The sequence below is a fragment of the Sardina pilchardus genome, chromosome 15, assembly GCF_963854185.1.
Source record: "Sardina pilchardus chromosome 15, fSarPil1.1, whole genome shotgun sequence".
Lineage (NCBI taxonomy): Eukaryota > Metazoa > Chordata > Actinopteri > Clupeiformes > Clupeidae > Sardina > Sardina pilchardus.
The window spans coordinates 1,435,981-1,448,480 of NC_085008.1; the positions used below are offsets into that span (position 1 = coordinate 1,435,981).

At 41.2% G+C, this 12,500-nt stretch overlaps 2 protein-coding genes across 6 annotated transcripts in view; both read right to left on the minus strand.

Annotated features, from left to right (window-relative positions):
* Positions 1-6,086, minus strand: part of LOC134102333 (uncharacterized) — a 20,083-nt gene extending 13,997 nt beyond the window's left edge. The window contains exons 1-8 of the mRNA XM_062556412.1: positions 6,020-6,086; positions 5,608-5,685; positions 4,105-4,234; positions 3,305-3,357; positions 2,520-2,665; positions 2,391-2,415; positions 2,121-2,237; positions 98-180 (exon numbers count right to left, since the gene is read on the minus strand). Coding sequence (XP_062412396.1) covers positions 98-180; positions 2,121-2,237; positions 2,391-2,415; positions 2,520-2,665; positions 3,305-3,357; positions 4,105-4,234; positions 5,608-5,685; positions 6,020-6,083 — 696 coding nt within the window. The 5' untranslated portion in view covers positions 6,084-6,086. The remainder of the gene's footprint in view (positions 1-97; positions 181-2,120; positions 2,238-2,390; positions 2,416-2,519; positions 2,666-3,304; positions 3,358-4,104; positions 4,235-5,607; positions 5,686-6,019) is intronic.
* LOC134102188 (uncharacterized) overlaps positions 1-12,500 on the minus strand; it is a 49,707-nt gene that overhangs the window by 15,662 nt on the left and 21,545 nt on the right. For 4 of the 5 annotated variants that reach the window (XM_062556211.1, XM_062556209.1, XM_062556210.1 and 1 more), the window contains one exon: positions 11,454-12,500. This exon is cut by the window's right edge and continues 793 nt beyond it. The gene's annotated coding sequence lies outside the window, so the exon portion shown is untranslated. Of the gene's footprint in view, positions 1-11,453 lie in introns of those variants that run through there. The other variant, XR_009941492.1, reaches the window with a different exon arrangement.

Consider the following 12,500-nt stretch of genomic DNA (forward strand, 5'->3'; position numbering starts at 1 on the left):
TACTGTACACGCACACACACATACTGTACACGCACACACATATACACACATACATACACACACAAAGTCACACACACACAGTCACACATGCACTCACCTCCAAAGCTAGCGTGAGTGTGCGAGCGTTCTTCTCCTCGTTCAGCGTGGTGTTCCATGTCACTGCTGGGGGCTCAGTAAGTGCTGGAACACATCAGCAGGTACAGTGGACACATAGTTGCTTTAATCCATTCTCACACTATTACTGCATTCCCACGTTCAGCAACCTGTTTGCTCTCTGACTGCTCAATAGGTTTGGACTGGCTGCAGGTTCATATCAAGCAAGAGCCAGAATCACAGCATCACAGAGACAGACAGCTTTATAGCTACAGGCAATAAAGAATCTTATGTCTTTGCTCGAACAATTAGGCAGCAATTGGGAGAAGTGTGACATCTATCTTTTGTGTACAAACTGGATCTACGAAACTACAAAACTTTTATACAGTCTCAAATTTTCGCGTCTTGTCGTCATTTTGGTCGTTTCATTCATTACAGTGAATTTTGGCACGCTTTTGACAGCGTTTCCGAAGAGCCTGACTGCATTTCCTTTGTCTCTACACTTGTACTTTGTACAATGACGACAAGGTGAATCTACCCTGCTGAAAAAAACAGCCTGACCAGCTAAAGGTGGTTTGCTGGTTGACTAGCTTGTTAGCTTGTTTGACCACCCTATGGTTGACCAGCTAGACCAGCAAAACTCTTGCGAAAACATACCTTCAGCTGGTTTACCCAGCTCACGATGGTAATTCAGATGGTTTTGATATTGTTGTAATTGTGTTTTATTCCACATTGCTGTAATTGTGTTTTATTCCATACTGCTGAGATTATGTTATGTCCATACTGCTGTGATTATGTTATGTCCATACTGCTGTGATTATGTTATGTCCATACTGCTGTGATTATGTGGTAACACTTTACATTACAGATCAGTAATAAGTGGGTAATGTTATGGTAATATATTTGCAATTTCATGGTAATAATATTTTTAAACCACATATTACAAATAATTAATGTGTAATTTCTAGACAATTACTGTGTAATTACCATACAACAACAATGCGAGTAACTTGGGTAAAATAAAATGGTAATAACTGCTGTACATATGTACTTTATTTATGTACTAAAGCAATACATATTTAGGAATTACTTATTGTGACATATTATTTCTGTAATTATACCAACCTGATGGTGCTATGAAAGACTAAATGACATACTTTTAAGTGTTATGGCACAACTACACAATGGTCAAAGTTTTTGTGGTAGTTAGTTTGATGGTAAAATGTGACCTGTTATCTGTTATTATGATTAAATAAATAAGGTAATTTCACATTAACTGTATGGTATCAGGGCTGTAAAATGCAGTTTTGTCTTTTCGAAAGGATTTCAACAACTCCCCACTGTACCGAAAAGACAAAACAGTATTTTACAGCCCTGATACCATATAGTTATTGTGAAATTACCTAATTTATTTCATCATAACAACAGATAACAGGTCACATATTATGTCACAGTAAGTAAATCCTAAATATTAATTGCTTCGGTAAGTACATATTTACAGCAGTTATTACCATTTTATTTTACCCTTTTATTTTACCCTTAAATCCAAGTTATTTGCATTGTTGTTGTATGGTAATTGCACAGTAATTGTCTAAAAATTACACATTAATTATTTGTAATATGTGGTTTAAAAACATTATTACCATGAAATTGCATACATATTACCACAACATTACCCACTTATTACCGATCTGTAATGTAAAGTGTTACCGATTATGTTATGTCCATACTGCTGTGATTATGTTATGTCCATACTGCTGTGATTATGTTATGTCCATACTGCTGTGATTATGTTATGTCCATACTGCTGTAGTTATGTTATGTCCATACTGCTGTGATTATGTTATGTCCATACTGCTGTGATTATGATATGTCCATACTGTTGTGATTATGTTATATCCATACTGCTGTGATTATGTTATGTCCATACTGCTGTGATTATGTTATGTTCATACTGCTGTGATTATGCTACAGTATGTCCATACTGCTGTGATTATGTTATGTCCATACGGCTTGACGCGACTCACGGACGGGGACGATGACGGGGGTCTCGTCGCTCCACAGCGCGTGCCGCACGTCTCTCGCTCGGCGGCGCACGTGCAGCTCATACGCGGCGTCCGGCCGTACGGACATCTGAAAGACGTCTGGACAAGAGAGAAGCAGCGGTGAGATAATCAGTTCCCTGGTTATTGTGGATGTGAGTGTGATGTCTGGTACAGGATATAGTGTCTGTGAAAGTATCAGGTTTAAAGGTCAACATGTCTAAGATAACCCAATGTGATATGCAGGACACACACCTGGTTTGCCTTCAGTCGTTTTCTCCTTTACCATGAATGACAGAAAAAACATCATTATTAAAAAATAAAAAGACAAATCACAAAAGAATGCTGGAGGTCTTGGCACTATAGGAGGTGCGTGTGCCTTACGTATGCCCATGGGCTGGTGCTGTTCCCTCTGATCTCCTTATATCTGATCTCATAGTCCGCATCCTGGTTGTCTGCAGCCTTCTTCATCTCTAGGCGCAACTCTATAGATGATCTTGATATTTTTATCTCAGGCGCAGGGTATTTAACTGAGGGTTGAAACAGGAGCAGTCTATCAGAACACCTTAACCCCATCAGAACACCCTAACCCCATCAGAACACCTTAACCCCATCAGAACACCCTACCCCATCAGAACACCCTAACCCCATCAGAACACCTTAACCCCATCAGAACACCCTAACCCCATCAGAACACCTTAACCCCATCAGAACACCTTAACCCCATCAGAACACCTCTCCAGCTAAACATCTGTAGCTGATGAATAGAGTCCAGTATAAGTTAGTGGAGAGTTAAACATCTGTATAGAATATAATGAATATAGAATATAGAGTTAGTGGAGAGTTAAACATCTGTAGTTATGGATATAGAATATAGTAGAGTTAATGGAGAGTTAAACAGCTGTATAGAATATAATGAATATAGAGTATAGCAGAGTTAGTGGAGAGTTAAACATCTGTAGCTGATAGATATAGAATATAGAGTTAGTGGAGAGTTAAACATCTGTATAGAATATAATGAATATAGAATATAGCAGAGTTAGTGGAGAGTTAAACATCTGTAGCTGATACATATAGAATATAGAGTTAGTGGAGAGTTAAACATCTGTAGCTGATACATATAGAATATAGAGTTAGTGGAGTGGAGAGGAAGTCCAGGCTGTCTTTACCTGACTGGTCCAGTTGTATGGAGGTGTGGGCTGAGGAGCAGCTGATGTTGTCTCTATGAGCAGACACCCATATTAGCAGGGGGATGTGTGTAGACACAGGCTCATATATCAGTGTGCAGGACTGTTTTCCACAATCAGTTATCTGCTCATCAACTCCCTTTGTTTCATTCCTTCAGCAAAAACAAGACAACAGAGACCTTGGATGACTTACAGACAGTAACCAGGCACCTAACTGAAGTGTTTTGTTCAGAGAGTGTAAAAATAGTTTTGGAAGACAGGTCTATTTTTTTTAATGTTTGAAAGTCTAGTGTGACCAGTGTAAGACTCATAGGGGAAACTGGCCTCATGGAAGGCTTCAGTTCAGTGTCTGGTGTAGCCTGCCTGGAACTGTCAGAAGGTATGCAACAGAGCATACTTGTTTATGATCTACTGATATCAAAAGGAGTCACAGAGCATACTTGTTTATGATCTACTGATATCAAAAGGAGTCACAGAGCATACTTGTTTATGATCTACTGATATCAAAAGGTGTCACAGAGCATACTTGTTCATGATCTACTGATATCAAAAGGTGTCACAGAGCATACTTGTTTATGATCTACTGATATCAAAAGGTGTCACGGAGCATACTTGTTTATGATCTACTGATATCAATTGAAGTAAGAGAGGGAGAGGGACACTAGTGCAACTCAGATGTCTTCTTTTATTTGTATTTACTTAGCTGGTGCAAAGCAAGTGTGTTTGCTGTGAAAGTGAATGTGAATGAGTATGAATGTGAAGTGTGTGGCAGCTCGCTGTACCTCAGGTGGAGAGTATGTGAGAAGCCTCCCATGTCCCCCGCTGACGTCCATTCACATGTGAAATCCTCGTCTGCTCTCCTGCTGGTCTTGTAGCACACAGGGCTGGAAGGGGCTGTGCAGGTGCCGTCCCCTACGGCGGGAGTCAGAGGCATAAAATAAACACTCCCCACACGGCGGGAGTCAGAGGCATAAAATAAACACTCCCCACACGGCAGGAGTCAGTCATGCATTAATCTGTCCCCAATGAGAGTCACACAATAAACGGTCCCCTAGAGTCACACATTAATCTGTCCCCTATGAGAGTCACACAATAAAAGGTCCCCTATGAGAGTCACACAATAAACGGTCCCCTATTAGAATCAAATAATGGCTGTGTCTGAAACATCAGTACGCACGCTGGGCAGTGTGCATTTTCTGGAAGTTACGTCAGAATAGACTGTCCGAAAGTCTAGCGCTCTCACTAGTTGGGTACTTCGTTTGACGTGATTTCCAAGCGTGCATCGATGCATCTTTTTTGCCCTCAGGTATCCCATAATCCATTGCGCAGCGCAGGTCAAGCTCCAAACGTCATGCAAATGGTCAACACACCCCCCTCCCCGAGTCAGGTGACGCCAACTAGCTAGTGCTGTCCAAATGTAGGTAGGGACGTATACTGAGGAGCAAGCTAAATAAGATGCTACTGGAAAGAAGGTACTATCCAGCGTGCACGCTTGACTTCTGGACATAGCCAATAAATGGTCCCCTATGAGAGTCACACAATAAACGGTCCCCTATGAGAGTCACGCAATAAACTGTCCCCAATGAGAGTCACACAATAAACGGTCCCCTGTGAGTCACACAATAAACTGTCCCCAATGAGAGTCACACAATAAACGGTCCCCTGTGAGAGTCACACAATAAACGGTCCCCAATGAGAGTCACGCAATAAACGGTCTCCAATGAGAGTCACACAATAAACTGTCCCCAATGAGTCATATGGTAAATGCAATGCATTACCTCTCATCCTTTTAAGAGCTTCAGTTCATCTCTCATCCTAATTTGATCTATTTATGTGTGTATTTATTAATCCTATTTAATTATTATCATCTCTCATCCTAATTTGATCTATTTATGTGTGTATTTATTAATCCTATTTAATTATTATCATCTCTCATCCTAATTTGATCTATTTATGTGTGTATTTATTAATCCTATATAATTACTGAAGTAGGCTACAGCAAACACTGGCACCAGGTGTATTGCTGCTATTAGTTGGTCTTAATACAGTACATACTGTGACCCAAATAATATATAATAATCCTTAATCATCTCCTATTCTTAAAGAGGAACAATGCAGGATTGGCGATTTCATCTCTGGTTTCGGTTTCGTTTTTCGTTTTCGCTCGTTTTATGCTTGCATATTTCTCTGCAGAGCTTCCCCGACAGCTTTAGCGTGTATATTTATACATATATAGGCTATATATAAATATATAAATTGCAAGCGTGGTTCTTCTTGTTCCTTACGCGTCTCTGACTTCCGGATGTAAACAGCAGACGATCGTTCATCAGAAAGTTGCAAGGTTGTAATAGCGGAGAGGGACACTAGGGGCGGGATAAAACTGGTCAGTCAAGCAAAACAACGATTTCTAAGCGATTTTATGACTATGAAAAAGTTGCATAGGGTCTCTTTAAAGCCTATTCTTCTGAATAACACAATGGCACAACATCTTAGATTGATTGAAGATTGCCATCGAAGATTGGATTTCAGGAGTGTGTGTGTGTGTATGTGTGTATGTGTGTATGTATCCGTGTGTGTGTGTATGAACCTAACACACTATCTTCAGTAGAATCTAACACACAGCAGTAGTATATAGAAACCAACATAAGCTGATAAGCTAACCAGAGGTTTCCGCTAATTGTCACACATCTGCCTTACCTCTGACTGGAGACGCCGTGAGAAGCGCACACAGCAACACGCTCAGTAGAACACACACTCCCATACTCTCTCCTCCGACAGCGCAGTCTCATGTCAGCACATTTCTTGCTTTGCGTCAGGTCTAGAGAGCAACAGCTGACCACAAACCACAGTGTCGGTGGGGGAGGGGCCCTCGGCCGGGCCCGCTCAGAGGCCGAGCACAACAACGCTACCTGAACTCGCTCCAAATATGCCCCTATACCTCACAACTCAATTGACATCTACACACAATAACTATCCCTTGGCCAGAGTGTAACATTTGTAGATGATTCTAACAGCATGAAGTCTCAAACTCAAAGTCCTCATATGTGGTCATGATGGTGTCACAAGCTGTGTGGGTGACTTACGATAAATGGAATTAGAACCCTGAAACTGCTCATGAACTTTTACATCCTCTAATTGCCTAAAAGTCCCATATCCTGATAGCCTGACTCTCGCCAGACCCTTGTAGTTCCGCCATGCTCCACCAGAGGCGTTTCGCTGAGCTCCACACAAGGGTCTGGACGCGAGGGCAATCCAAACCCCTGCCAGTGATCAAAAAATGAGCAACCAATCAGGAGCGCCGAAGCGAGTGTTTGATTCAAATAACAATGGCGGCACGCAGCGAGGAGTCTTGTGCTGACATTGATTCTGCTATTTCAACCGTTTTGTCGAATCTATCGACTATTCATTCTTTAAAAGATTAACAGAGAATAGTTTTGAAGACATTTATTGGTGGCAAGGATGTTTTTACTCTTCTTCCGACCGGGTTTGGCAAGAGCTTGAAGAAGCCTAGCACTTCATTCAAGATAACAGGCAAGTGGTTTATCAAATCACATGCGAGGATGTTTTACAACGACCCGCCTTCGGAAATACATGAAGAGTTCAGATGCAAAAGCCTCTAAATCCACTTTTTGTCAAAAATGAGATAATGATGGTGAGTGAATGCTCTTCACATATAGTGTAAGTTAATTAAATAATTAAGCTTCAAAACTCACTAAATACCATTCTCTTCCTGGTCTGAAATATTGATTTGTAGGCGAAATCCTATAGGAGCCTGATACAAAATGCTCATTTAAAAGAAAAGTGGTCAGACGGATTTAGAGGCTTTTGCATCTGAACCCTTCACATCTCCTATCGAGAAGTCCCAGATCCTTGTGTGAAGCAGACAGCGAACTACAGGATCTGGCGAAAGTCAGGTTAATATCCTGAAACACAAGTGTAGAAACAAGGTTAGAGCTACTTGTTTAAGTCCAGGCAAAGGTGACAGCAACGCACACAGATCAAGTAGAAAGTAAATTGCCCAGCTCCAAAGAGCGGCTGTGTGAACGTGATGAAGAGAGAGAGAATGGAAAAATGATTTAGGTTAAAACAACAACACACTTTCATTTACAGCTTATGAAACTCTGACACAACAGAGGCGACTCATAACACCTAACACACATGGAGGTAGATCAAACACACACACACACACACACACACACACACACACACGTCTGAGGACAGTTGAACTTCATTGATTACTGTTATCTGTTATCAAGGGATGTTTATGCGTAGCAAGACTAGTATGGTGGGTACAGGAAGGGTAGAAGAGTCTAATAAATGTGTGTTACCCGTTAGCATTCTTTGGCTCAGCCACTTCAGTCATAGCAATGGAATCAAAGCAGTTTGGTTAGATGGGTTGAATCAGTATAAGTACACTGAGTCAGAGGAGTCAATGTAGTTCAATTAAACTGTAATTAAACTGTTATTAAACTCAGCTGATTCCTCTCTGTTCAATTATATGCCGTCTTCAAGGCATGTTGGATACTTGTCAATTCTGACCTCCTTTATATTGCAGAAATATCTCGTGAAGCTGTCAAAATGTTAAAGAATACAGTGATACTCTTTTTGGTCACATGTGCTATAGCACTGAAGCAGGCCTGATGGAGCAGTGCAGAGCTGTTCCTTTCAGTCAGTGGATTCCATAGTGCTACAGTCTCTTCTGTTTAGTACTCTATACTATAGTGCTACAAACACTGTTTAGTACTCTATAGTGCTACAGTCTCCCCTGTTTAGTACTCTATAGTGCTACAGTCTCCCCTGTTTACTATAGTGCTAAAGTCTCCCCTGTTTAGTACTCTATAGTGCTACAGCCTCATCTGTTTAGTACTCTATAGTGCTACAGTCTCATCTGTTTAGTACTCTATAGTGCTAAAGTATCCCCTGTTTGGTACTCTATAGTGCTACAGTATCATCTGTTTAGTACTCTATAGTGCTACAGTCTCATCTGTTTAGTACTATAGTGCTAAAGTATCCCCTGTTTAGTACTCTATAGTGCTAAAGTATCCCCTGTTTAGTACTCTATAGTGCTACAGTCTCCTCTGTTTAGTACTCTATAGTGCTACAGTACTAAACAGTCTCCCCTGTTTAGTACTCTACAGTCTCCCCTGTTTAGTACTCTATAGATAGATAGATAGATACTTTATTGATCCCCAAGGGGAAATTCAAGAGTTTCATAGTGCTACAGTCTCCCCTGTTTAGTACTCTATAGTGCTACAGCCTCCCCTGTTTAGTACTCTATAGTGCTACAGTCTCATCTGTTTAGTAGTCTATAGTGCTACAGCCTCCCCTGTTTAGCAGTCTATAGTGCTACAGTCTCTTCTGTTTAGTACTCTATAGTGCTACAGTCTCATCTGTTTAGTACTCTATAGTGCTACAGTCTCCCCTGTTTAGTACTATAGTGCTAAAGTATCCCCTGTTTAGTACTCTATAGTGCTAAAGTATCCCCTGTTTAGTACTCTATAGTGCTACAGCCTCCCCTGTTTAGTACTCTACAGTGCTACAGTCTCCTCTGTTTAGTACTCTATAGTGCTACAGTACTAAACAGTCTCCCCTGTTTAGTACTCTACAGTCTCCCCTGTTTAGTACTCTATAGATAGATAGATAGATACTTTATTGATCCCCAAGGGGAAATTCAAGAGTTTCATAGTGCTACAGTCTCCCCTGTTTAGTACTCTATAGTGCTACAGCCTCCCCTGTTTAGTACTCTATAGTGCTACAGTCTCATCTGTTTAGTACTCTATAGTGCTACAGTCTCATCTGTTTAGTACTCTAAAGTGCTACAGTCTCATCTGTTTAGTACTCTATAGTGCTAAAGTATCCCCTGTTTGGTACTCTATAGTGCTACAGTATCATCTGTTTAGTACTCTAGTGCTACAGTATCATCTGTTTAGTACTCTATAGTGCTACAGTCTCATCTGTTTAGTACTCTATAGTGCTACAGTCTCCCCTGTTTAGTACTCTATAGTGCTACAGTCTCCCCTGTTTAGTACTCTAAAGTGCTACAGTCTCATCTGTTTAGTAGTCTATAGTGCTACAGCCTCATCTGTTTAGTACTCTATAGAGCTACAGCCTCTTCTGTTTAGTACTCTATAGTGCTACAGCCTCATCTGTTTAGTAGTCTATAGTGCTACAGCCTCCCCTGTTTAGTAGTCTATAGTGCTACAGTCTCCCCTGTTTAGTACTCTAAAGTGCTACAGTCTCCCCTGTTTAGAACTCTAGTCTTCAATCAGCAAATGCTTGCTAGCCTGTCCAGTTGATGCTCACACATACCTGTGGTGCTATTACGTTAAAATGCTACCTTAGCACTGTTCAGATTCACAGTTTCAGATTCTCTCCCGCACCGACTTAGGATTTTGCTTTGCTTCTTCATTGCACCTCATTATACTGATTGCATACACTTTTATTTTCCAAGTTCAACTCCACTACTGACTTTACTTAACCTATATCTCTCCAGTATTCCCTTAATTATTTGTCCCAATGTGTCTACTTTAGATCTTTTTGCATTGAATATGTCATCTGCCTTTCTCAGAATAAGCTATTACGTCAGGCCTAGAATTTTGTGGGATATCCCCTCTGCACGTCCATGCAGACGAGTTTGGGACGGGCCGCTCACGTTCTCTCTGTCCAGTGCACGGTTGGTTCGTGGCGTAAACAGGTGCGTCCAAGGGCTGGTTAACATTCAGGTTGTTTAGCCTACTTTTGTGCGATACTCATACCGATACCCGATTCTAGGCCTGACGTAATAGCTTATTCTGAGAAAGGCAGATGACATATTCAATTCAAAAAGATCTAAAGTAGACGCATTGGGACAAATAATTAAGGGAATACTGGCGACTATAGTTTAAGTAAAGTCAGTAGTGGAGTTGAACTTGGAAAATAAAAGTGTATGCAATCAGTATAATGAGGTGCAGTGAAGAAGCAAAGCAAAATCCTAAGTCGGTGCGGGAGAGACAGAGCAGCGCCGGTCGACCTCCAGCCTCGTCTGGAGTACCGTATTTTCCGGACTATAAGTCGCACTAAGGTCCAGGGCCCGTATTCACAAAGAATTTTAGGGCTAAAAGTAGCTCCTGACTGGCAAATTTAGGAGAAACTCCTAAAAATAATGGGCGTGTCACTCCTAACTTTAGGACTCCTAATTTTTCTCACTAAAAGTAATTCACAAAGTATTTTAAGCCTAACAGTAGCTCCTAAGTCTAGGACAGCTTAAAAGAAGTCGAGAGGACTCCTAACTCAGTAAGACCTATTCACAAACCGCTTTTAGTGGCATTTCACGTCGCGATGTAGTGAAATGACCGTGCAGTTACAGGAGTTGTCATGCGAGGGAATCATTGTGCATTGCAACTCAGAGATGCAATAACGCCACCGACAATCAAAAAAACACCACTGCATGTAAACTAAATGTAACGTGTCGTTGTAGGGCTAAATTAAATTAAATTGTTTATCCTCTTCGCGAATGTAGGCTTCATGCTTTCATACAGACTCATTTAAACCATATTGTAAATATACTGTTCCAGTCCGTGTTTCATTATGCTCCTAGGCTATTTGCTTTAGCCTAGGCTACTCTTTATTAATTTAGGCTATACCCATTTATTCATCATCTTCCATCCTTCACAGTCCGACATAGCGCACGCATTCTCACCAGCTAAGACCTGATACCTGTCACTCAACTCGTCATCGTAGGGGAGGTTTTTGCCATCATTCCCGCGTTATAATCACCAGCCAATCAAGGTGGTCACTTTCATCAAGCTCGTGCATGAGTAATGACGTCAACCATAGCAACGAAGACTCAGTTTTAGTTTAGGAGTGGGCGTTTCTCCTTACTAAAAGTAGGTCTGAAAGGCTTTGTGAATAACTTTTAAGGGAAAACTCCTAGCTAAAATCTTCTAGCGCGATTTAGGAGTACTCTTAGTGGTAAGATAAAATGCTTTGTGAATACGGGCCCTGGTGTAGATAAACCTCTGTGTGTGTGTGTGTGTGTGTGTGTGTGTGTGTGTGTGTGTGTGTGTGTGTGTGTGTGTGAGAGAGTGTAATAGATAAAACACCATTTGTCTGTGCACCCAAATCAATTTCAGTCACAGTGTCAGGCAGGAAGTGACAGAAAATCTCAAAATATTTTATTTAAAATAAAGGCAATAACATTTAAGATCTTTTTATTTTAAGATCTATATAAGGATATACAGTATGTAAGACAATAACGTTTAAGTAAACCAAACAATGAACCTGTTTTATTTTGTCCTTTAATTCTAAAGGCTAATGGCGCACCATAACCAGGGATTTCATGAACTTCATGAACTCAACCACATATGTCACCACAAGTCTGTGTGATGACACCTTTTAACCATTAGCCTCACAGGAGAGAGCGATCGTCTGTGATGACACCTTTTAACCATTAGTCTCACAGGAGAGAGCGATCGTCTGTGATGACACCTTTTAACCATTAGTCTCACAGGAGAGAGCGATCGTCTGTGATGACACCTTTTAACCATTAGTCTCTCAAAAGAGCGCGATCGCTTCCGGCCGATGCGGAGCGATGATGACTCACTGAGGTAGCGGATCACCTTGCTGACCTCTCACCTAATCACCTAATGCACACCTGTGTGCAGACCTCTCACCTAATGCACACCTGTGTGTGCTGTGCAGACCTCTCACCTAATGCACACCTGTGTGTGCTGTGCAGACCTCTCACCTAATGCACACCTGTGTGCAGACCTCTCACCTAATGCACACCTGTGTGTGTTACCTGACCTGCTGCCTCTCTGGATCTCTTCTGCTGAGGTCTACAGATAGTTCTCTAGTTCTCTAGTTCTTCTGCTGAGGTCTGCAGATAGTTCTTTAGATCTTCTGCTGAGGTCTGCAGATATTTCTCTAGTTCTTCTGCTGAGGTCTACAGATAGTTCTCTAGTTCTCTAGTTCTTCTGCTGAGGTCTGCAGATAGTTCTTTAGATCTTCTGCTGAGGTCTACAGATAGTTCTCTAGTTCTTCTGCTGAGGTCTAGAGATAGTTCTCTAGTTCGGGTCTACAGCTAGTTCTTCAGTTCTTCTGCTGGGGTCTACAGATAGTTCTCTAGTTTTTCTGCTGAGGTCTACAGATAGTTCTCTAGTTCTTCTGCTGAGGTCTACAGCTAGTTCTTTAGTTCTCT